General features: G+C 39.7%; 1 protein-coding gene across 1 annotated transcript in view; it reads left to right on the forward strand.

Annotated features, from left to right (window-relative positions):
• Window positions 1-25,834, forward strand: part of UNC79 (unc-79 homolog, NALCN channel complex subunit) — a 307,457-nt gene that overhangs the window by 209,405 nt on the left and 72,218 nt on the right. Inside the window, exons 34-41 of the mRNA XM_049769769.1 lie at window positions 73-189; window positions 2,704-2,787; window positions 10,764-10,866; window positions 14,296-14,436; window positions 16,146-16,184; window positions 22,889-23,001; window positions 23,086-23,171; window positions 23,947-24,120. Coding sequence (XP_049625726.1) covers window positions 73-189; window positions 2,704-2,787; window positions 10,764-10,866; window positions 14,296-14,436; window positions 16,146-16,184; window positions 22,889-23,001; window positions 23,086-23,171; window positions 23,947-24,120 — 857 coding nt within the window. The remainder of the gene's footprint in view (window positions 1-72; window positions 190-2,703; window positions 2,788-10,763; window positions 10,867-14,295; window positions 14,437-16,145; window positions 16,185-22,888; window positions 23,002-23,085; window positions 23,172-23,946; window positions 24,121-25,834) is intronic.

Genomic DNA, 25,834 nt, shown 5'->3' on the forward strand with positions numbered 1-25,834 from the left:
GATGTGTAGAGCCTTTGTGTGCTATGAACATTGGTTTCCCCTAGTAATCCTCTCCTAATTTCCTCCATATAGCTCAGTATAGGCAGATGAAAAGGGGATCCCTGGGAGCTTTGACAATGAGCCAGTTAATGAAGCGACAGCTGGAACATCAGTCTAGCGCCCCCCATAACATCAGCAACTGGGACACTGGTGGGTCAAGCTTTTTCTTCCTGTTTTACCTCTCCTGTTAGCTAATGCCACTTTATTTGTGTCCTCTGTTCTCTTATTAAGGAATAGATTTTTTCCCTTCATGTTCTGTGCTTCAAATCAGTTTTTTTTTTAATTCAAGTGACTACTAAGTTTACTTAAACTTTCCAGTTGTTCTACAACCACTTGTTTATCCATCTAAACTGGTCCAACTCTTTTTATTTTCTTTCTCTAAAACCCAGATTTCAGATATTAGGATTATCTCTTTGTGAGTTCAATGATGTAACTGTATAAAAGAGTGAATGGAATAATGATGCAAAATTACAAAAACAAACAGCAGCTTGCCAGTATTCTGTTTCAGAGCTTCTATTCACCCCAAGGGGGGAATAAATAGTAAATAGCACTAACAAATGAAACCTCGTGATGTCATGATGACAGTAGGTGTGGGCATCTGACCTCTGTTTTAATCTATGAAGTTCCCAGGTGCAACCACACACCCTCATGCACAGACGATGGAAGGGCATCTAACCTCAATATTTTTCAATGTAAGAAAGGACCATCATGGCATGTCACTTTAAACATAATCACTCTGTATTATCTAAACTTTGTGCTCTATACATGTACTACTTTCTTAAACCAGTAGTACTGCTGCAATCCTTCTTTTGAACCTTCCTTTTTCTTTCCTTTCTTTTATTATTATTATTATTTTTTAATTAAATGGGTCATTTGAGATACCAGAGTCTGTGTAAAAAGCACAGGTTGGTGCTTTTGTGCACCAGGTACACCCAATGCAAAATGCCAGTTTTTTGTTTTTTTTTTTTTACTGGGATGTGCTCTGAAACCCAACATGTGGATATGATTATTTAAATATCTTGGGTAGCAATTCCTAGCTTTAGTGGTATGAGATTATTTCAATATCCTCCCATATAAACAGAGTTATAGGGGCTAATTATAATTACTCCAAAACCTTAAGATAGAGTTATTTTATCAAAATCATATTTACATATATTTCACCTTATTTTTTCTACTGTCCTTCAAAAGTATATATATGAGAGAGAGCTAGTTTAGATAACAAAATCCTTTTTTTTTAGATAACAAAATCTTATACAGAATCCTACATTTAACGCACAGCATAACTCTCCTGGCCTTTATAAGGGTCCTTAAAAGATCAGTGATAACTAGTAGCAAAAAAGTGGCCAAAAGTCAACAGGCAAGGAAAACAAGGAGATAAGAAGACAGTTGAATGGCCCGAGAATTGACTGGACTTGAGGGAGGTCTTTTGTCCACAGCAAAGAGGACTTTCTTTCCTCAGCTAAAGTAAGGTGTTCTGTTTGATTAGGCCTCTAATAAGTAAATGCCCAGTTCTATTAGATTGAGTTGGGGACTCCAAGGATTTTTATCCTGTTACTATGACAAGGAACTCAGCCTAAACGAATCATTTTAAATTCTGACTACAGTTGCAACCAATTGTATTAAGTAAAGCAATAAAAAGGCAAATTGATTTCAATTTCCAAATTGTAGTGTAATCAAAAACCTTAACCTGATGCCAAATAACCCATTTAACAGATACTTTCACTTTTTTACCCAAACGTCAGCCTTGTTCATGTCACTCATTTATGTGCTGTCTGAATTTCTTTCACCTGAGCTTTTCTTCTGAGTTTTTTTTTTTGCTTCCATCCTCCAAGCTGGCTCATCACTGAGTTTCAAAAGAGCCTCCGATGATTACTGTTAAATCTTTCCAAATATGAGACCAGAGGCATCCGTGAATGTATAGTTCAAGGTCAGCTGATGTGTCACATTTAATGGCATAGAATGATTCAATGACCTATTAAGTCTCCAACAGAACAAATCTAGTTTTAGACAGATCTTGCAAAAGGCATTTTTTCTACATCACAGACCATGAATGAATCACTTAGTCTGTACCTGTTCAGTCATAGAAAACCTGCCCTTGCCTCTTGACCTCATCTTTTATAGGAAACAAATGTTCCAGAAGCTCCACACTTCCACATCCATCTCATTCTCTTCCTCCTCTTCCTCACTCCTTCCTTCCTTCTTCCTTCCTCACACATACCCAAATTTCCTTGCTACCAGTGCCACATGTTTTCTGTCCCACCTTTCTAGCCCTTGTCCCCAGTGATCACTTATATCATTGTGAATTTGCATAAAACACTTTTTTTTCCCTCATGAATGCTGCATTAGCCTTTCATTCCCCCCATTTCATATCAAGAGATAGGGGATTTGATTTTTCTTGGGGCAGGGCCAAATAATCTGGATTTGGGATCATGGTTTTAGCTGATTTACTGTTTTTGACCTAAAGTCACTAGATTTGAATGGCAGGTTAGTGGTGAAATCCCCAACATACTCTTCCCTAAAATTTAAGTGTTGCCTTAAATAAATGCTAAGCATCAAAACTATGCAAACACTGTCCCCCCAAAAGAGATTGTTGATTAAATTCTTGTCTTGTGAATTGTGCTCAGTTGACCATACTGAAGACTGAAATGCTTTGTTTATCCACAGAACAGATCCAGCCTGGGAAACGCCAGTGTAACGTGCCAATGTGCCTAAACCCTGACCTGGAGGGGCAGCCACTGAGGATGAGAGGTTAGTTGAGTCACGGAAACTCAAAATCCATGAGGTAAAGAGTCTGGATATGTCAATTTTCTAGTTATCAAGCTGGTGCTAAAACTTCCTTTACTGCAAATCCTCAGAATAGATCCAACCTTTGTTCATATAGCCACAGGGACTGGGAATTCAGGCCAGCTCATCTCTGAGCAGTATAAGCAGGAAGTTTTTCCTTCTAGTGACTTTCAAACTCCAGGGAAGCACATAATACAGCTCTGGTCTCTCACATAACATTTAGAAATAGCCATCTATTGCTAAATCCTCAATCTTTACTAAATCAGACATCTGGGAATGCCTCCAAAAAGACACCAGTTTTTCTTTTTTTTTTCTTTTTTTTTTTTTTTTACACCACCCATCACCAGTGCAACATTCCCATCACCAATGTCCCAAGTCTCCCTCCTCCCCACCCGACCCCCGCCTGTACTCTAAACAGGTTCTCAATTTCCCTCATACATTCTCATTATTAGGACAGTTCAAAATGTAGTTATTTATCCAACTAAACTCATCACTCTTTGTGATGAGCTTCCTGAGGTGAGCTGGAACTTCCAGCTCTTTTCTCTTTTGTGTCTGAAAGTTATTATTGCAAGAATGTCTTTCATTTTTCTTAAAACCCATAAATGTGTGAGACCATTCTGCGTTTTTCTCTCTCTCTCTGACTTATTTCACTCAGCATAATAGATTCCATGTACATCCATGTATAGGAAAATTTCATGACTTCATCTCTCCTGACAGCTGCATAATATTCCATTGTGTATATGTACCACAGTTTCTTTAGCCATTCGTCTGTTGAAGGGCATCTTGGTTGTTTCCAGAGTCTTGCTATGGTAAATAGTGCTGCAATGAATATAGGTGTAAGGAAGGGGTTTTTGTATTGTATTTTTGTGTTCCTAGTAAATAGTGCTGCAATGAATATAGGTGTAAGGAAGGGGTTTTTGTATTGTATTTTTGTGTTCCTAGGGTATATTCCTAGGAGTGGTATAGCTGGATCGTATGGGAGCTCAACCAGTTTTTCATTTCTCATCCGTACCTGCTTCTCTGCACATGGGATAATGGGAGAATAGCAGCTGCTTTTGATACTGCATTTAATTTTGATTTGGTGATGCAGAAGGTGACTCAGGCTTATGGTTTCCTTTTCTACATTTCTCTCCCTCGACTTGTACATTATTCTTTGCTCTGGCACCCTCAAAAAATACCATTAATGAAGTTAATGCTGCTATACAGGAACTAATGCCCAATAACCTAGCCTATCTGCTTTTTTATAGGTGACTGCCACAAATATAGGATCACATAATGAATCACAAGACCTTATATATTGTCATGTAGAAAAAAAACCAAACATCACAAATGTTACTATCTGTTACTGTATAAATGTTACCTGAGGCTTAGGAAGGGGGAGCTAGCAAGCAGATTGGGGGTCCTTAGCCCCCTGGCTTGACCTAATACATATCAGCCAAATACACCTTGCTCCGCTTTCTCTCTCTCTTTTTCTCTCTCTCTCCGCCCCCCTCACCGGAAATGTGGCAGTTTGGCCCTGGATCTCCAGCCCCCCCTTTACTGGTTCTCACTTGTGCTCTCTCTCTATCTCTGTCTCCCCCCCCCCATACATTAGTTGAATATATATTCTTTCTTCTCTCTCCTCTCTGGGTCTGTTTTATTTTGTTACAACTATCAAAAACTCCTCTTTTTTGGCTTTTGTATTGGGTCCGATATTGTTGATTTTTTTTCTTTTTTCTGTGATAACCACATAACAGAAATGAACAGTAATCTTCTGAAAGTTTTGCCATCAAATGTAAAAAAAAATCATTTCTAGTAAGACTGCACAAATGATCTGATGTTTTATAGGTGGCTTCTTCCCATGAGTAGCAAAGACTTTAGGTTATTTTTTTTAACAATTATTTTGCTCTAATTTAGGACTCATGGTTACAATAATGTTAACATGTATGGTACTGATGTATAAAGTTACTGTACCCCATCACCACCAAAGTGCCCAAGGCCTTATCTCACTATCCGTGTATCACCTCTGGTTCACCTCTTCTTTCTCCCAACCTTTTCCCCTCTCCTTTGTAATCTGAATTTTGTAATCCAAGGTCAGGGATATGTCACCATTTGATAAATCTATTCCCTTGTTCTGTCTCTATACACAGATAAATGAATGTACCCAATTATTTGTCCTTACCTTCTGACTTGCTTTGTTTAACAGATGTCCTCAAGTTCTTCCACTTTGCAGTGAGCAGCAAAATCTCATCTTTTCTATAGTTGAATAGTATCCTATTAAGTATAAATATCACAACTTCTTTAGCCATTCATCTGTGTTGGACATTTGGGTTGTTTCCATAATAGGCTAGCTATGGTACTAAGCACTAAATTGGGCATAAGTGTGCATATATCTTTTTGAAATTAATGATTTTGTGATTTGGAAGTAGATGTCAAAATGTGGAATTGCTGACTCCTATGGAAACTCCATTCGTACATGTTTGAGATATCTCGACACTGTTTTCCATAGAAGCTGACCCAGGTGACATTCTCAGCAATAGAAATTCAGGGATCCTTTTCCTCACATCTCACCAACACCAGCTGTTCCCAGTCTTTTTGTTCTAAGCCATTCTGCATTTGCCTGATAACAAGTGATGAACTTTCCATTGTAATGATGGTGCTATTATTTATTGTTGAACTTTGTGAATGCTCTGTTTATCTCAGATGCTATCCCTTTAGAGTATTCAGAAATTTTTTTTATCTCATTTAATAGGATATCTTTTCAGTTTTGCTCATTTCTTTTGCCATGCAAAAAATTTTTTGTTTAGCCCTCTTTGTGTTTTTTTTTTTTTTGGTTTTGTTTTAGTTTTAGTTTTGGGGCCACACCCGCAGGCACTCAGGTTACTCCTGGCTCTGCACTCAGAAATCACTCCTGACAGGCTTGGGGGACCATATGGAATGCCAGGAATTCAACCTGGTACGTCCTGGCTGCATATAAGGCAAATGCCCTACCACTGTGCTATCGCTTGGGCCCCTTATTTGCGTTTTTGTTGTCTTTGAGAAATCATTAAAGCCAGTTCAGAGACCCATATCCTGGAGAGATCTACAACGTTTTCCTTAGTGTATTTCATGAATTCTGGTCAATCTTGAAATCTCTAATGCACTTTGAATAAATTTTCCTGAGTTGTTTGAAATACACTTCAAGTTTTTTCCTCCTTTCCTCCCTACCTTTTTGAAAGTTTTCCTACCACTTTAACTTTTATTTTTGGGCCACATCCACTGATGCTCAGGGTTTATTCCTGATTCTGCACTCAGGGATCACTCCTGGCATTGTTCAGGAGACTATATGTGATGCTTAGGATTGAACTTAATTCGGCTTCATGCAAGACAAGCATCCTGTCAATTGTACTATCTCTGGTCCTCTGGAATACTATTTTAAGTGGAATTTTCATATTTCTTATCTAGACTATTATTTGCATGTAGAAGAATAGATTTTTTTGAATTGACACTCTACTACTTTGCTGTATTTATTATAGCTAAGAATTTTTTTTTTAATGCATAATTTTTTTTTATTTAAACACCTTGATTACATACATGATTGTGTTTGGGTTTCAGTCATAAAAGGAACACCACCCATCACCAGTGCAACATTCCCATCACCCAAGTCCCAAATCTCCCTCCTCCCCACCCAACCCCCGCCTGTACCCTAAACAGGCTCTACATTTCCCTCATACATTCTCAATATTAGGACAGTTCAAAATGTAGTTATTTCTCTAACTAAACTCATCACTCTTTGTGGTGAGCTTCCTGAGGTGAGCTGGAACTTCCAGCTCTTTTCTCTTTTGTGTCTGAAAATTATTATTACAAGGGTGTCTTTCATTTTTCTTAAAACCCATAGATGAGTGAGACCATTCTGCGTTTTTCTCTCTCTCTCTGACTTATTTCACTCAGCATAATAGATTCCATGTACATCCATGTATAGGAAAATTTCATGACTTCATCTCTCCTGACAGCTGCATAATATTCCATTGTGTATATGTACCACAGTTTCTTTAGCCATTCGTCTGTTGAAGGGCATCTTGGTTGTTTCCAGAGTCTTGCTATGGTAAATAGAGCTGCAATGAATATAGGTGTAAGGAAGGGGTTTTTGTATTGTATTTTTGTGTTCCTAGGGTATATTCCTAGGAGTGGTATAGCTGGATCGTATGGGAGCTCGATTTCCAGTTTTTGGAGGAATCTCCATATCGCTTTCCATAAAGGTTGAACTAGACAGCATTCCCACCAGCAGTGGATAAGAGTTCCTTTCTCTCCACATCCCCGCCAACACTGTTTATTCTCATTCTTTGTGATGTGTGCCATTCTCTGGGGTGTATAGCTAAGAATTTTTGAGTCTTTATGATTTTCATGTTATCTGCAAATATTGGTAATTGAACTTTTATATGGATCTCTTTTATTTCTTTTTCTTGCATGACAGCTGTTTCAGGGACTTCCAGAATTACATTAAATGATAATGGAGAAAATGGGCATCTTTGTACTGTGACTGATTTCATGGGGGAAAAGGTTTAATTCTTTCACCATTGAGTTGGCCACGAATGTATTGTAAATGACTATTCTTATATTGAGAAATGTTCTTCCTATCCTTATTTTGTTGAGGGTTTTTATTATTAGTAGATGCTGACTCATGTCAAAAACTTTGTCTGCATTTATTTCTATGATCATATGATTTATGTCTTTCCTTTTTTGATTAGCCTATATTGGGTCTATGTATATACTGAAATGAATTCCACTTGATCATGGTGTTTGATACTTTTGATAAACTTTTGCATTTAGTTCGCTAAGATTTTGTTGAGGATCTTTGTATTGATGTTCATCAGGAATATTTGTCTGTAAATTTTGTTTTTAGTAATTTCTTTGTCTGCTTTTGGTATTAGAGTAATATATTCTCATAGAAGCTATTAGGAAGGTTTCCCATTTAATATTTCAGAAAAGCCTGAGGTGTATCTAGATAGAAGGCTTAATAGAAATTAATAGCGACTCCAGGTAGATCAGAACTTTTGTTCTTGGGAAGAACTTGAATTATTGTTCTAGTTTCCTTACTGATGATTGATCTGTCTAGGTTTTTCACTTCCTCCTGATTCAGTTTTGGGATTTTGTATGTTTCTAAGAATTCACCTGTTTCTTCTAGGTTCTCTAGTGTAATGCTGAAGAGTGGATCATATACTTTCTTAAGAGCTTTTGCATTGCTCGGGTATCTGTTGTGATCTCTCTTCACCTGTCATTTCTATACTGGTTTATTAGGGTTTTCTCTTCATTTTCCTCATGAGTATATCTAATAGTTTGTCAATCTTGTTGGGTTTTTTTGTTTTTTTGGCTTTGTCACAACATCCACCAATGTTCAGTGATCACTTTTGGATCTGTGCTCAGGTATCACTCCTGACGGGCTTGGGGTACATATGGGATACCAGGGATCAAACCTCGGTCAGTTGCATACAAGGCAGTGACCTTCCTGCTGTAATATTGCTCTAGCCCTATCTTGTTTTTATTTTTGTTTCTTGGAGACATACCCATCTATGCTCAGAGCTTATTCATGGCCCTATACAGGAATCAGTCCTGGTAGTGCTCTGGGGACCATCTGTAGTGCAAGAATCAAACCTAGGTCGACCTCATTCAAGAGCACTTTACCCCTTGTACCTCTCTATTTCAATATTGTTCTTGTGCCACACCTGGCAGTGCTCAGGGGTTACTCCTGACTCTGTGCTCAGAAATCGCTCCTGGTGGGCTCTGGAACCATATGGAATGCTGGGAATCCAACCCAGGTTTATCCTGAATTGGCCTCTTGCTAGGCAAAAGCCCTACCATTGTGCTATCACTTCAGGCCCCCCAGTCTTGTTCATTCTTTTATAAAACCAGCTCCTGGTTTACTCGATTCCCCCTCCTACTCTTAAGTTTTATTATTTCTTTACTTCTACTTTGCTATTTATTTGTTGCTCTTTTTCTAGTTTCTCCAGCTTGTAAATTGTGATTACTAGTTTGAACTTCCTCTTCTTTCTGAGGTAACCCTGTGATCTTCCCCCTTCACACTGGTCTTAGCACAGGCATTTTGGCATCTGGTAGACATAGCTTGTTCATGCTCTGAATTATGGGGCTTGGAGTTTAAAATTTCTGTGTTTTGATTTCTTGAAGCATCTTTATGCAGCGTGCTATGTCGTCTCTCTTGGCCAAGTTATTACCTCGTAAAAACTAGAGTACTATAGTACTATGGCACCATCTTGAGGAAACAAAGTTCTGTGTTTAAGAGACTTTTGGGTACAGTTAGAAAAGAATGTTTTCTTAGAGATGCTGACAAGGATAGCAATAAAAAATTTTTTGTTAAAAAAGAAATTTTTTGGGTTCTAGTTTGTGATGGTCAAAAATGATAAAAAATATGTTTCCAGATACTTCCCTTTGCTGCTTATTTTTGCACATTTTTTCTTATTAGCATATTTTCTAGTCTTTGATCAAGCAAAGGATTTCATGTGGTCTGGAAGCATTTTGGCTATTGAAAGGATTTGATAACATTTTCCCCTTCCAAACCAAAAATGCATATTTCATTGGCTGTTTTGGTTACTTTAAAAAGAGTATTCTAGGGGCCATGATTAGATATACTCATGAGGTAGCAGAGTGGTAGGGCATTTGCCCTGCACGTGGACAGACCTGGGTTTGATCCCCAGAGTCCCATATGGTCTCCAATCCAGGAGTGGTTTCTGAGTGCATAGCCAGGAATAACCCCTGAGCAAACCCCAAATAATAAAAAAGTATTCTGTGAATATTATCTTTATTCTTTTTTGAATATTTGTTTTTGGGTCATACTCAGTTATACAGCGTTTTTCCTGACTCTGCACTAGGAATCACTTCTGGTGGTGCTTGGGGGGACCATATGGGATGCTAAGGATTGAATTTGGGTTGCCCACACAAGGCGAATAAGTGCCTTATCACTCCGGTCTCCAAAATTACCTTTATTCTATTTAAGAAAATATTATATAGCTGTATTTTGCTTTTCAGTACCAAATTATTAGCTCCTTGCTGAGAAATAGATTCTTAATGACCTTTGGGTTTTCTTTCTCCTTTTTTTTTTTTATCTGTTTGAAGAACACACTGTGTCAGTGATTACTGTGTAGAACATGAATTGTTTTAGTTTATCATTTTGGGATTCCTCTCAGAGCATCCCTTTTTCACAGTTCCTGGAGATTTCTGTCCAGTTCTCAATTTCTCTTAATAAAAATCAGAATCCTACCTCTCTGGACTTAATCCTCACTGAAGAATGTTGCCCAAGACTCCTGCCTCAGATTTCTCTGAGGGCATCCAACCCAGATTTAAACACTGAACTATTCAGTTTTAAACACTGAACTATTGATTGAGTGGAGCTGCTGTAGAGTTCCTTTGAAACACTTGAAATTTCATTTATAAATATTTAATCCATTCATTTCAGTTTGAAAAGTGAAGTCTGTGCTTTGGAACTTATCTTCATTTTTTTGAATATAAGGACTGCTATTTCCTAGCTCAGTTAGTGACCTTTCCTTTGGTGTGTGGTAATTTCACTGATTTTTATCCCCTTCCTGAGTTTGTCACCTTCTTGTGTTGGTATTATTTGTGATATTAGAAACAGGCTATCTTTTAAGGGTTCCCTTGAATAAATTCACCCCCATTTTTGTCCTAAGAACTTGCAGGCACACCTCTAATCTTTCTGATTGCTTCAAACTCCTAAAACCCAGGGCGAGATCTGAATCTAGTTGTTAAAACCCTTCAAGCAGAAACAAATCACAGACTTTCTGGATTTATTTTTTTCTCTCTTGAGGGTGTTTTACAATCCAGCTGGGTTATCAATTTCACCTCTAGGGAATCTGAGTTTTGGTGGACTTCCCAGAGGAGAGTGACTTTTTTTTTTTACCCCTGACCCCCAGAAACTGATCTTTATTTACCGCTTATTTCTACTGTTTCTCCAGGTGCCACTAAATCCAGCCTGTTGTCAGCCCCCAGCATCGTCAGCATGTTTGTGCCAGCACCCGAAGAATTCGCAGATGAGCAGCCCACAGTGATGACAGACAAGTAAGCTTAACTGCTCGCTTCTTTCACCATGTTTACAGATGTGAAAGTTTGCCCATCATTGGTGGGAATGAGACTGTCATAGAAGGTGACCTATACTTTTTAAGTGTTCGTAACCATTATGTTGCTGTGCATTTGATTTTAGAAGTTCAGGGTCCAGGCCTGGAGAGATAGCACAGCGGTGTTTGCCTTGCAAACAGCCGATCCAGGACCAAAGGTGGTTGGTTCGAATCCCGGTGTCCCATATGGTCCCCTGTGCCTGCCAGGAGCTATTTCTGAGCAGACAGCCAGGAGTAACCCCTGAGCACCGCTGGGTTTGGCCCCCAAACCAAAAAAAATAAATAAATAAAACAAAAAAACAAAAACAAAAACAAAAAACGTAGTTTATGTTTATGCCAAGGCATTTTTTAGTTAGAAGACAAAGAATCTTCCCTTAGAGATGATTTCTAATGTAATTTCACACATAGAATCAATCCCTAAACAAGAATCTTCAAATGGTTAGGATGGGACTAAATATGAGACTGGATTATTATTATTATCCTGCCTGCAGAAATCATTTTCTGAATTTTAAACTGGTTGTTTTCACAATTAAGCTCAGTAGCTTTTACTATTCCCATGTTTCTTAGAGAATCAAGTCCAAACACTTTGGTTTATTAGAAAAGATCCTTTTAAAGTTTAGAGAGAAAGCCTGACTACTGCTAATGAGAAACTTCCCAGTCTCTTCACTTCTTCAGAGCAGGCCCAATAGGATTTCATAGTTCCCTTTCCTCGGGTAGGGAAAATACCTATTCATGCTTTATAACCCAGCCCAAGACAAAGATGACTTGATTATATGGCAGAATTAGTCAAATATGGGGCTGGAGCATTAGCACAGGGTAGGTCGTTTGCCTTACATACAACCCAACTTGGATTCGTCCTGGCATCCCATTTGGTTCCCCAATTATCACCAGGAGTCATTCCTGAGTGCAGAGCCCAGAGTAACTACTGAGTACTTGCTGGTTGTGGCCCCAAAACAAAAACAAAAAAGAAAGTTAAACCATTCTCCAAGTTTTCATAGAAGTTAATGTGCCTCTTACTGTCTTGTGAGTTTGTTTAGGGACCACACTCTGTGGTGCTTAGGGGTTACTATGGCTCAGTGCTCAGGAATAGTGCTCAATGCTAGAACCCACAGCTCTAGCATCTACTCCAATCTACTGAGCTGTATCCCAGGTCCCCACACTGAACTTTACTGTTTATGTATTCACAGGTTCTGTACTAGACTGTAAATTCCTCGGGAGGGGGAGTCTTTCTTCTCTAGTCTAGAGATTAAGCTCCAGATACAGTCCAGACACATAAATGTTTAGTGAATATGATCAAGAATGAGACTTAGGGTCTGAGTGATAGCACAGTGGGAAGAGTGTTTGCCTTGCATGGAGTTAGGTTTGATCCCCCCATATCTTCTATAGTCCCAGAGCCTGCCAGGAGTGATTTCTGAGTGCAGAGATAGGAGTAATCTCTGTGTGTGGTCCAAAAGCCAAAAAATACAAAATAAAAATAAAAAAGAATGAGACTTGTAGAATTTCAAGTTAGGAAAGATACCCTTGAGCCAGGGAGGTTTCCTGGAAAAGGTGAGCCAATGGACCAAATAGGATTCTGATGAAATGAGAGGAAGAGAGGAGAATAGGCATCAGCCATCAGACTGCTCTCCGGGCTACAGAGGACAGAGTGTGGGTTATCTTAACAGCATCCTTAAAGATGCCTTCACAGGGGAGCCCTTCCTGCTTGCTGGTAGAGAGCTCTTTTCGCTCCCCCTCTGGTATAATTACTGCATTTTGTGTCTTCCTTCAAGTTCCAGTTTTTCTTTTTTTTTTTTTTTTTTTTTTTGGTTTTTGGGCCACACCCGTTTGACGCTCAGGGGTTACTCCTGGCTATGTGCTCAGAAATCGCCCCTGGCTTGGGGGAACCATATGGGACGCCGGGGGATCGAACCGCTGTCCGTTCCTTGGCTAGCGCTTGTAAGGCAGGCACCTTACCTCCAGCGCCACCGCCCGGCCCCAAGTTCCAGTTTTTCTTAATTGCCTTCTGAACTGCCTTTGTAAGCACTCTATTTTTTTTCTTTAAAAATAAAAATAACAAGGGCCCGGAGAGATAGCACAGCGGTGTTTGCCTTGCAAGCAGCCAATCCAGGACCAAAGGTTGTTGGTTCGAATCCCGGTGTCCCATATGGTCCCCCGTGCCTGCCAGGAGCTATTTCTGAGCAGACAGCCAGGAGTAACTCCTGAGCACCGCCGGGTGTGGCCCAAAAACCAAAAAAATAAATAAATAAATAAATAAAATAAAATAAAAATAACAAAACCCTTTATTTTTATGTTTTGGCTTTTGGACCCTCCTTAGCAATGCCCAAGGCTCTACATTTAGGAATTACTCCTGGCAATCTCAGGGGACCATAAAAAATGCCAGGTAAGGCTATGTGCAAGGCAAGAGCCCTACTGTTTGTATTATTGCTCCAGCCTTCTTTTCATTTTTTAAATTTGTGAATCCTGTATAATTTTCAAAAAGTCAATTTGTTTATAATAACAAATAAATTGAAACTTAAGTCCATTTATAAGGAATTAGGAAAACGTGTCTTTTTTTCCTCGTACTGAGCAAATTTTCCAATGGGACAGTCATAATGGCCATTGTGAGTTCTGCTGCTTTTGCCTCTCCCAGTAGACCTTCATTTGCTAGCCAAGTGCCAAGGGGCAGCACTCTGGCTGTGATTGAGATGTATGAAAACTGACCTTAAATTAAGAGACTACAGAGAGCAATGCCTTATGAGTTCCTTAAAGTAGGCTTCATGTGAATTTATAGATCACACTCATTTGGTGTGGCGAGTTTATCCAACTGATTTAAATTCTAAAGAAGAGACTATCATCTAGACTTAGCCAAGGGTTACTCCTGGTTATGCTCTCAGAAATCACTCTTGGCAGGCACAGGGGACCATATGGACTCTGGGGGATCAAACCTCGGTCTGACCTGCATCAGCCACTTGCAAGGCAAATGCCTACCACTGCACCATTGATTCAGTCTCCAAATTGGACATTTTTAAATCCAAAAGTTCTGGGTAGCTTTCATTTGTACCTACGCATTTTTTATTTTAATTAAAAAATACAAAACTAAGTCCCTACCCCAGATATAATTTCACATGTATAACATGGCTCAACCAAAGCTTCAGAGAGTTAGTGGGTTGGTGCTCTGTGGAACAAGGAGGACTCTGATACGCATGGGGCAGATGCTCTGTGGTTGAAATGTTCCAAAGGGCCCCTCTTGCTCTCTGCCTGTGTGCAGTCTCTCCATGGTGGCAGTGGGATACAAAATCTTTGCTAAGACTAGCAGAAATGGCTGGGGAGGGGTGTGTTGTATCTTGTAACCATTGCTGAATTGGTGGAAAGAATTGCTCTGTTTTCTTTGCAGATGCCATGACTGTGGGGCCATTCTGGAAGAGTATGATGAGGAAACCCTGGGACTGGCCATTGTGGTCCTCTCCACCTTCATTCACTTAAGCCCTGACTTGGCCGCCCCGCTATTGCTGGACATCATGCAGTCTGTAGGAAGGTGAATGCTGGCTTCTGTCTGGTTTCATAAGAAGGAGCTTTATTCCATCTATATCTTGAAATAAGAACTGCTAATTTTGGGTCAGAGAGATAGCACAGTGGTAGGATGTTTGCCTTGCACATGACCAACCGAGAACGGACCTGGGCTTGATTCCTGCTATCCCATATGGTCATCTGAGCCTGCCAGGAGTGATTTTTGAGTGCAGAGCCAGGAATTAACCTCTGAGTGCTGCTGGGTGTGGCCCCAAAACCAAAAAAACAACAAAAACCCAAACTGCTAGTCCAAAGGTGAACTATTAAGTCATGTACTAGATGCTTATCATTTGTGGGATCAATGAAAGCTTATTTAAAGGACTGATAGAACCAACCTTTTGGTCACCTTCCCAAGCTGGGAAATGGATCCCAAGTCACACTGTCAGAATGAAGTCAAAGGAAAATGCCCTAAAAAAAAAAAAACTACTGGAAATCTCCCAGGGTGGTCTCAAACTATGTCAATTCAACATTGTCCTCTGATTCCCCATCCGTTCCCATGGACTTTTCTCTTGATCTCTTTACCTAGATCCCTCTGAAAATTTACCTGTGCCCTTTCCTAGGAATGAACTTTAGTATTCCACTTGCTTCACCCTAAATCATGCATAATTCATTTGCCTGTGTTTATGGATTCACTGTAGTAGCATTAGTCTTAGAAGATCCATAGCCAAGGCAACTGGGAATGAGTTGAGTTGTAGTTGGATTCTTTTTTCTCTCTGAGTTCCTGGCTTAGCTTACTCTTAAGAGCCTTTAAAAAAATATTGTGGTAGGGAGTCACATCTGGCAATACCAGAGCTATACTTATGGAACTGAGGTTGGGGCCAGGGTGCTATTTGTCTTTGTGATTGAACCTGGAGTCTTTCAAGACATATGGTTTACCACTTGAGCTATATCCCTAGTTTTCCACACTTGAGCCTAAGAAATCTGTAGCATTGTCCTTATTATAGTTCTCAAAATCTTAATGATCTGTACATATTCTCCTTAGAGGTTTATTCCCAAACCTTTTGGTCTACTATTACCTTTGCAGATTAAAAATAGATCACTTAGAGTTTCCCCTAGAAATCTACCTCCTTGAAGCAAACATAAAGCACCCCACAATTGCAATTGAGGCTATTATTACCCCCATTGGATTGTCTAGGGTCCCGATGAGAACAGTATTTCCTGAGTTGGGAAACTTTCTAAACACACAAGTTTTGTACATTCTTTTTCTATGCAAGAGCCTATGATATATTTGTCTGAATTTCAAAACATATAATTATAATTTTCAAAAATAATACATTGATTAATCAATCTAATGTCACTTGACATAGTCATCTTCTCAATATATTATTTCAGTTAATCAATGAGCTGATACATGTACCTATCTTGTTTTACTATCTTGTAGAGCTTTGGCAAATTGTGAGCTAATTCTCATGACTAGATTTCAGAGACCATAGGTGCAAAGAAATAAATTTTGAGTAGAATTCACATGAAAATGCCTGTTCCTAATGCAGGTATAATACTTGCCCTTTATAGGGTTCTGGCTCATATTAAAGTATCTCAATTGTAGGGTATCTGACTTGATGTAGAAAATAGGTCTTAGAGAATGTGCCCTCTGTCAAAGACTTGTCACTTGTGCTCTGTCCCCTCATCTATCCAAAACCCAAAGATAATAATCTACTTTGTTGACTTATTTCTTAGGTTGGCTTCCAGTACTACTTTTTCGAATCAAGCAGAAAGGTAAGTTCCTGAAGTGAGCCCAAATCTCACTTTCTTTTTTGGTTCCTTAGCATAGGTTCTCTTTTGGAAACAGCATATTTTGAAAGAAATAATGAATTCAGTGCAGCTCGAGATAGCCCTGGTTGCATATTCTATTCATGCCTTTATTTGGTTGATCATTCCAGTAAGAAAAATACTTGTGTATGCACCTATAGTAACTGAACCCAAAGGCTAATAGATGAAGCCCTCACTCTGCCATGGAGTTACATACTTGGCCCAGTCACCAAAAGCTTTTATGCCCAGTTGTTCCAGGCACTGTGCTAGACTTAAGTTTCTAATAAGGTAAAATATGACGTGATTACTGTACTTGTGAGGCTTCTAGTTTACTGCTGGGGAGGCAATAAAGAATTAAACCTATGCACAAATTCTAGTTGTAAACAGTACTCTATGAAGAAAAGGTATAATGAGCTTATCTAATGCTTCTTTCACAGTATTTAATAGAATGTTTGCTAGGAACTGAGAATAACCAAACAGCAAATCCTGGCTCTTTGAGACTTTAGATGAAGGAGACCAATGCTGAGCGAATTGACAAAGAAGAAAACTGTGTAATTTCTTATCTTTTTGTGTTAGGTGTTGTGAAAAATGATCATATAAATTTAGGAAATAAAGAGCAAGTTAGATGTAGTTTAATAAATAAGTTAAGGACAGCATCTCTGAGGAAGTGGAACTTGAATACCCAAGAAAGGGGACAAGTGATTCATGCAACAAGTTATGGGAAGTTCTAGGCAGAGGGAGCAGCCAATGCAAAGGTGTTGTTGGAAGCAGGAAAATTCCTGGTAGATGTGGGAACTGAAGAAGGCTTGAGTAGAAGGAGCACATAAGAGTGAGGAGAGATGAGACAGACCAGGGAATGGGTAGGCCAGGCCAGACCAGGTAGAGCTCAGAGGATCACTATGAGAAGTGTGATGGAGTGAGGAGAAACCTGATTAAGCTTGTGTGATTAAGAATAAATAAATAAATGTCTATCTCTTTTATGACTGAAACCCAAACACAATCATGTATGTAATCAAGGTGTTTAAATAAAAAAAAAGAAAAAAAATAAATGTCTATCTAATTTATATCTTGAAAGAGATTATAGAGGTTGAAAGTGAGTTTGGGAAAAAGAGATTGAAGACTGCTTTAATTTCTTGATTGCTTGTTCAAGATAAAAAATATTACTTGTTTCAAGGCAGTGAAAAGCATAGAAAAGCTATGTTTGGGAAATATTTTGAAAGTTGACAACAGAATTTGCCTGCAGATTGGATGTCAGATGTTAGAGAGAGGGAAGAATGATCTGAACAATGACATGGACCAGAAAGCCTGGAGAAAATGAATGGGAATATAATAAGTAGATCTGATGTCATCCAGAAAGGATAAGTAAGGGAGGAGAGAAGCACATCCTTTAAGAAATGATGTTTAAACACAGCCCAAGAATTGATCCACACAACAGAGTTTGTGAGGGGTAGAATTTGAAAGTGAGTGGTAATGACATTCTGGAGGGATGAGTTCCCTGGTGTTGGTTGTGGTGTTGGGACTATGTCCATGGGAAATCTTCATCTTGAACAATATAAATCACAGATGCTCAATAAATACAAGCATTGTGTATATGTGTGTGTATGATGCTAAAAATAGAACAGGTGGTGTTAAGTTCAGATCTGAAAAAAGTTAGCTTGATTTAACTGTGAAAATAATTATGGAATATGCATTTGCAAAGGTCTTGAGATGATAAGAAATATCATATGTGGATAAGCTCTGAAAAGGGCCATCCATCAGTCTATTTAAGGCACAAACTTGTAAGCTTTGGCATTGGTAGGATGCAAGGCAAATGCCTTAAGCCCTGCACTAGCCTTCCAGTGCAGTGGCTGGCCTTATTTTTTCATTGCTTATAAACCATATCAAATAGTTTGAACCTCCCTTTAACAGTTATGGAAAATTGTTTAGAGATTTTTTTTTTAAAGAAACAGATGAATGGGTGCGAATATGGATGCTTTTTTTTTTTTTTCAGAGGGGAGAAGGATCAGGGACTACAAGATTAGGTTGTGTGTTTGTGGCACATTTATCTCTGTTGAAGTTTTCTTATCTACAAGAGAAGGAATCTGTGTCCCAGGGGTATCTGTTCTGAGGTGCAAGTACCAGTGACTATGTGATGTCATAACTGTAGTAGGTCCGACAGACACAAGATGGCATTGCTGTGTACTTTGGTAACAAAGCTTTCAAGACATTTGTTTATGATTAGCTCCATTTGTCATAGAGATTTTTTTCAAAAAGTCTTTCCTCCCAGGGCTGAAGCAATAGCACAGTGGTAGGGCATTTACCTTGCATTGAGCTGACTTGGAACGAACCCAGGTTCGATTCTTGGCATCCCAGATGATTCCCTGAGCCTGTCAGGTGAGAATTCTGAGCCTAGAGCCAGGAGTAATCTCTGAGTACTGCTGGGTGTGGCCCTAAAACAAAACAAAACAAAAATCTTTCCTCCCTAAAATGTTATTATTAAGAATGGAAGACCTATTACAAAGTTGAAAAAAAATTTTTTTTTTTCAGTTTTTGGGCCACACGTGGTAGCGCTCAGGGCTCCACATTCCGAAATCACTCCTGGCAGGCTCAGGGGACCATAGAGGATGCTGGAAATTGAACCCTGACCTGTTGTGTACAAGGCAAACTTCCTATCTGCTGCTCCAGTCCTAAAGTTGAAAAATTTTATCATGAACATATACAACTTTGTCTGAGATTTCGTATGAACCTTTTGTATATTTTGTTAAATATCTGACTATTCATTCATCTATCCATTGACCCATTTTATTTTGTTACATCTAAGTAAATTTCAGATATTAATATATTTCCTCCCCCATATTCTTCAACAAAGTTCCAATTATTTATTTTGTTTTTACTCTTATTGTAAAAAGTGTGTATAAAAAAAATCTTTACCTGCAACATGAGGTCACTATGTTTGGAGATACTTACGCACCCCAAATCCCTGTAAAGCTCTAGAGCATTATCATTGTCCCCCAAAAGTTTCTTCCTACACCCTCCCAGTCAGCCTTCATCCCCCAGATTCTTTCTATTTCCACAGTCATGTGAATGGAATCATACTGTCTTTTGTGTGTTTTTGGTTTTGGGGCCACCCTGCAGCACTCAGAAATCACTCCTGGCAGGCTCAGGGTACCATATGGGATGTCAGGGATCGAATCTGGGTTGGTGTGTGTAAAGCAAATGGCCGACTAGCTGTGCTATTGCTCAGGCCCCCAGGAATCACACTGTCTATGCTCTTTTGTGTCTAGCTTTTTTTATTCAAAAGTTTTGGTGATTCAACCTGTTATTTTATGTTTGTTTCTTTTTCAGAGTCTCCCATAGTTTATGCATTTTCATATTGGTATATATTTGCATAGTTTTCAGTTGAATTGTCTTTTTATTATTAACTTGCAGGACTTTCCCCCCAATAGTCTCAATAGCAGTCTTTTATTACACATGGTTTCAGAAATTTTTGCTCAGTCTGGGAACATACCAAATTGGTATTTTTATGAGACATTTTTGGACAAATTCTAATGGTCATACATTTTTAAACAATTATAATAATTGCTTCTTGTTGATTTATCTATAGAATCTCTCCCCAAGTTGTTTTTGGACCACATTGGTGGTGCTCAGGATTTAGTCCTGGCTCGCTGTTTAGGGATCACTTTCGGTAGTGATCACAAGACCATATGTGGTATCAGGAATTTGAAATATGGTTCGCTGTTTGCAAGGCAAACATCTTTTTTTTTTTTTTTTTTTTTTTTTGGTTTTTGGGCCACTCCTGGCCGTGCTCAGGGGTTACTCCTGGCTGTCTGCTCAAAAATAGCTCCTGGCAGGCACGGGGGACCATATGGGACACCGGGATTTGAACCAACCACCTTTGGTCCTGGATCGGCTGCTTGCAAGGCAAACGTCGCTGTGCTCTCTCTCCGGGCCCACAAGGCAAACATCTTACTTCCTGTTCTACTTATCCAGTCCCTCCAAATAAAAGTTTTATGATTTGATCATTTATATTTAGCACTTGTAATTTAACATAAATTATTATTTTTGATTTAATGTTTTTTATTTTAGAAATTGCCAAACTGCAACCAACATAAAAGTAAAATATAGTAGATGTTTTCCAACGTTCATTCCTAGAATAACTCAGCTTGGTAATGGTCATCCTTCTTATCTGAAGTGGGAAGCAGTGTCCATAAGTAGTATTAGTCACTCTTCTGTGTCTTTCCTGTTCTTTCTCTCTTTCTTCCTTCCTCTCTTCCTTCCTCTCTTTCTTTCTTTCTCTCTTTCTTTCTTTCTTTCTCTCTCTCTCTCTCTCTCTCTCTTTCTTTCTTTCTTTCTTTCTTTCTTTCTTTCTTTCTTTCTTTCTTTCTTTCTTTCTTTCTTTCTTTCTTTCTTTCTTTCTTTCTTTCTTTCTTCTTCTTCCTTCCTTCCTTCCTTCCTTCCTTCCTTCCTTCCTTCCTTCCTTCCTTCCTTCTTCCTTCCTTCCTTCCTTCCTTCCTTCCTTCCTTCCTTCCTTCCTTCCTTCCTTCCTTCCTTTCCTTCCTTCCTTCTTTCTTTCTTTCTTTCTTTCTTTCTTTCTTTCTTTCTTTCTTTCTTTCTTTCCTTCCTTCCTTCTTTCCTTCTTTCTTTCTTTCTTCCTCCCTCCCTCCCTTCCTCCCTCCCTCCCTCCCTCCCTCCCTCCCTTCTCCTTCCTTTCTCTTCCTTATTTATGGAAATAACTTTATCTGAGTTTAGCTTTAAGGCTCTGTTAAGCTCATGAAATAAACCAGGTGGGACTCCCTCCAGATGTTTTTTTAAAAAGAGAGTTTTCATAAGCTCAGTGTCATTTGTTCCAATGAACATTGTTTAAATAGGATTGGCCCAGTGATGCTCACAGTCTCCAGTTGACAATGGATCTGTCACTCCCACTGATGATTAATCTGGTGCATGTCTGACAGTTTAGTACTCAGACCTGGCAGTTTTTAGTAGCCACTAGGACTACTATGCCTAGTGGCTGCTCTGGGGGCCAAAGTGGCATCAGGGTCAAACTCAGGCCAGTTTGAATCTGGCTTTCCAAATAGACAACACCTCATGAAATGGTTCATAGAGTTCATCCACTCACCTTGGAACTCTCTGGCTTTCTCTTTGTTCCCCCCAGTAGTTTACCTTCAACTTGCCACTTCTGGGAATGTCCCTGACACCTTGGCTTGAAGGGCAGGATCACAGGATAATACATTGACTCTCCTTCTTTTAAGAAAACTGTTGTTGTCAAGACACCATATTAATTTTATTATATCTTTATTTAAACACCGTGATTACAAACATGACTGTAGTTGGATTTCAGTCACAAACAGAACACTCTCCTTCACCAGTGCAACATTTCCACCAATGCTCCCCCCTTCCCAACCCTTGCCTTTATTTGAGGCAAGCAATCTACTTCTCTCATTAACATTGTCATGGTAGTCTCTAACTGCACTCAAGCCTCTTTGAGGTGAGCTTCCTATCATGAGCCGTTCCATTCGACCCTCCTCTCTGGGCATTATTACAATAATGTCTTTTATTTTTCTTAAAATCCATAGATAAGTGAGACTACTCTGAAGACACCATATTTATTATGATGTTAAAGTGTTATACCATATTTACTATAGACCAGTAGAGTCTGTGATCTTAATTTCTATTAATGGTCTTAATGGACTTAATGTATAGTTAAGGCACCAAAGTGCCCTTCCACCAATGTCCTTCTGGTCTACCTTCTTTATCCTCCCCACTGCTTAGAAGTCTCCAGTTTGTAATCTCAGACTCAAGATTTGTCATTCACACTCTCTCTATTCTCTTACATCTGTTTATCACAGATGAGTGAGCTCACCCAGTGTTTTTCCTTCTCCCTCTGACTTATTTTGCTTAATGTGATGGTTTCCAATTCCATCCATGGTGTAGAGAACTGCATGATTTTGTCACTTCTTAGTGTTGCTTAGTTATTCTATTGTAGATATACTAGTCTTTCTGTTTTGATAAAGAGGATCTAGGGAGAAATGTAACTTATTTATGTCCTGTTCTTTTTATGAGTAGCAGCTTAGATGCCCTCAAGAACTTCTTTCCACCTGCAGATTTCCTAGTAAGAAGAAAGTCTTATATAAAGCTGCCTATAATTTTCCTTCAAACAGCTCTTCCATGGACCAGTCACCCTTTCTGAGGGATTTTACTGAGAATCTTCTCTAAGGTTCTCATTCATGTTCTCTGTGTAGGGGACCCTGGCAGGTCACATCTCCCTCTAGAACTTGGTTGGTCTGTGTGCACAGAGGTGAGGACGTCTTGGCTCTCTGCTCTAATGACGTGAAGAGAAACAATTTCTGTGGAAGTTAGGTAGTTCTTCACACCAATAAAAATTGCACTGAGCAGAGTCAGAACTATAGCACAGCGGGTAGGGTGTTTGCCTTGCACACAGCCTACCTGGGTTTGATCCCCGGCATCTCATAGGGTCCCGTGAGCTTGCCAGAAATAATTTCTGATTGTAGAGCCAGGAATTACCCCTGAAGTACCCACGGGTGTAGCCAACGCCCCTCCCCCAATTACAGGGAGCTATCTCATCATTGGCCTGGAATTTGCCACCCTCCAGCTCACACACACCCATATTCTCTTGGACTGTACCCTGAGTTCTTGCCTTTCCTCCTCTGGGGTCCTCCAACACCACCTCACAGCATGATGGTTCCTGGCAATGCGGCAGGTGTGGCCAAGCAGTTCCTGCGCTGCATCTTTCATCAGCTGGCCCCCAATGGCATCTTCCCACAGCTGTTCCAGAGCACCATCAAAGGTCAGTCCTGCCAGGCACCCCCAACCCCTGTGCCCCAGAAAGGCACTTGAACCCCCACACTAATATTCAGCCTTCACCTTGCAGACGGCACTTTTTTACGGACTTTGGCCTCATCCCTGATGGACTTCAACGAGCTGAGCTCCATTGCAGCCCTTAGTCAGCTCTTGGAGGTAGGTGTGTGTGGAGACCCCGCAATGAATGATGCTCGAAGACATTTCATGCAGACACAAGAGTGAGTACTTTGCATTTAAAAAAAATGAAAAAAAGTCAAATGAAGATGCCAGTCATGCCAGGGAGAGCACTGAATGGGGCAGGATGCATGCTATAGGATGCATGTCACAGGACACATGTCATTGGCAGGAGCCTCAGGCTTGAACCATGTGGTCCCTCCCAACATATCTAGAAAGGAATCACCAGGAGAAAAACACTTGGGATAATCCCTGAATCCCCCTCCCCAGGGCATGGCCCCCAAAGCATAAATATGTTTTCAGTAATGTACATGTAAGTAAGTTGGGGATATAAAAGCAGTCAACACACAGAGGTGGGACTGTTGCTAGGATGCTATTTCTCCCCAACTTATTGGTGGCATCACCAGAACAGGAAGTCACTGATAACAATGCCAGAGGCAGGCTCTGCACCTACTGCAGTGTCAAGGGCTGAACTTGCAGACTTAACGCTTGCAAGGCAGGTGCACCGAGGCACCCTGCTCACCCCAGAACCTTGTATTTCTTCTCAGGCTTTACATCTGAATAAAAAAAAATCATCAGACTCCCTCCTTAAGTTTGTTTGCACTTCTGATTTGTCATCTGCGATGTATAGATTACAGAATGCATAACTCCCATTTAGAGCATGTTTTTACAGGGGCTTATAAAAACTGATCCCCACATAGTTCTATGAAGTCCCATGCAGTTTCAGCAGTTGATTGCTATGCTTTTGTGTTTTTAGGGTCTAAATAACAAAAAGAATTTGCCAGCAGGGGGTGCTATGATACGCTGTTTGGAAAACATTGCTACCTTTATGGAAGCTTTGCCCATGGACTCTCCTAGCAGCTTATGGACCACCATCAGCAACCAGTTTCAGACATTTTTTGCCAAGCTGCCTTGTGTTTTGCCTCTGAAGGTAAGCTGGACCCAGGAATTCGTTTTAAATGACATTTCTGTTGGCTGCCCATCCTCTTACAGAGAAGCAGTCCTGGGTGCCTTTCTAAAGGGTTATGAGGAATTTGTCAGCCCGGAGGAAATAGTATTATTTTGGTTATTTTTGTTAAATATCACAAAGGACAGCAAGAGTATTTCTATGTAAGTGATAGATAATAATATGGAGTTTTTACATTAGTTTCAAAAAGGGACAGCTTTATTTTTGCCTATTTTTTTTTTTTTACCTTTTATAGAATAATAAAAAAGTAAGGAAGATGTTAGTAAATGTTTAGGCAGAAAGCTTTCTCAAATGCATACTAAATATGTAAGTAAATAATTATCTTGTGTAGGTCCAGAGTAATAACACAGTGGAAAGGGCATTTGTTTTGCAATGGCTGACCCAGGTTTGATTCCCAGCATCCCATATGGTCCCCCCAAGTCTTCCAGGCATAATTACTGAGTGCAGAACCTGGATTAACCCCTGACCTCTGCCAGGTGTAGCCCCCATACCAAAAAAAATGATACTGTCTAAAGGAGACCAGCCATAATATGTGAAAGAAAATTGATAGCTTATGTGTTAGTGAATAAAGTATTTCCAAAACCAGCTAGTTCTGTTTCTCTGTTTTACTGTTTCTCTTCTCCCCCATCACCATTGCAACCCTCTGACAATGTACAGTTACACCTACTTAGAAATTTGGTAACCTGGGGTCAGAGAGATAGCACAGTGGTAGGGCATTTGCCTGGCATGAAGCCAATCCCAGACAGAGGGTTTGAATCCCGGCATCCCATATGGTCCCCAATGCCTGCCAGGAGTAACTCCTGAGCACCACCGGGTGTGACCCAAGGACCAAAAAAAAAATAAAAATAAAAAGGGAAATTGGTAGCCTATGGAACATTGTAAAATAAATCTATTCAATGCAAAACCAAAATCCTGTCCTGTTAAAAGAGAAAGAATTAGGACTGCCTTATCCTTTCTAAACACCCTGTTTCCCAGCTTGGAAGAAGGGCTGAACATTCAGAGGTGATTGGAATTCTCTGTTGACTCACCTTCCAGTGTTCTGGACCCCTTCTAGAGAGGCATGGATTAAAGGCACTCTGGTCTCTAGAGCAGGGAGAAGGGAGTGGCTAGTATTTGTTTTTTAATCACTTTGTTCCAGAAACTTTGGATGCTGTATACCTAAGATAGAAGTATTTATCTAAAAACAAATTAGTTTACTTAATCATCTGACAAGACATTATGAGTTGATAGCACTGCTTCTGAAATGAGATACACATATGTCAAATGTTTTATTAAAGACCATCTATCTGCCTCTGATAAGACCAGCCTGGTAGATTAGGAGTGGGAGGGTTGGTTTATGAACAGAAAGCGAGTTCAAGTATCCATAGTCAGATGCTGTCCTCCTAATACATATTTTTTTGTTTTATTGTGGGGCCATACCTGGTGCTCTTCAGGGCTTACTCCTGGCTCTCTATGTTCAAGGATTACCTCTGTTTGGTGCTGAGGGGATATATGGAGCTGAGGGTAGAACTCTGGTAGGCTGCATGCAAGGCAAATGCCCTACCGCAGTGCTATTATTCTGGTCTCTGTCCTCAAAATATTTAACTTAAAAGCTAACCACTGGAAAAACTGGTATCAAAGAACTGGAAAACCCAATTTGTGAGAGAGTCAGCCTGTTCAAGAGACCGTGACTGCAAGG

This window comes from Suncus etruscus, chromosome 3 (assembly GCF_024139225.1).
Source record: "Suncus etruscus isolate mSunEtr1 chromosome 3, mSunEtr1.pri.cur, whole genome shotgun sequence".
Lineage (NCBI taxonomy): Eukaryota > Metazoa > Chordata > Mammalia > Eulipotyphla > Soricidae > Suncus > Suncus etruscus.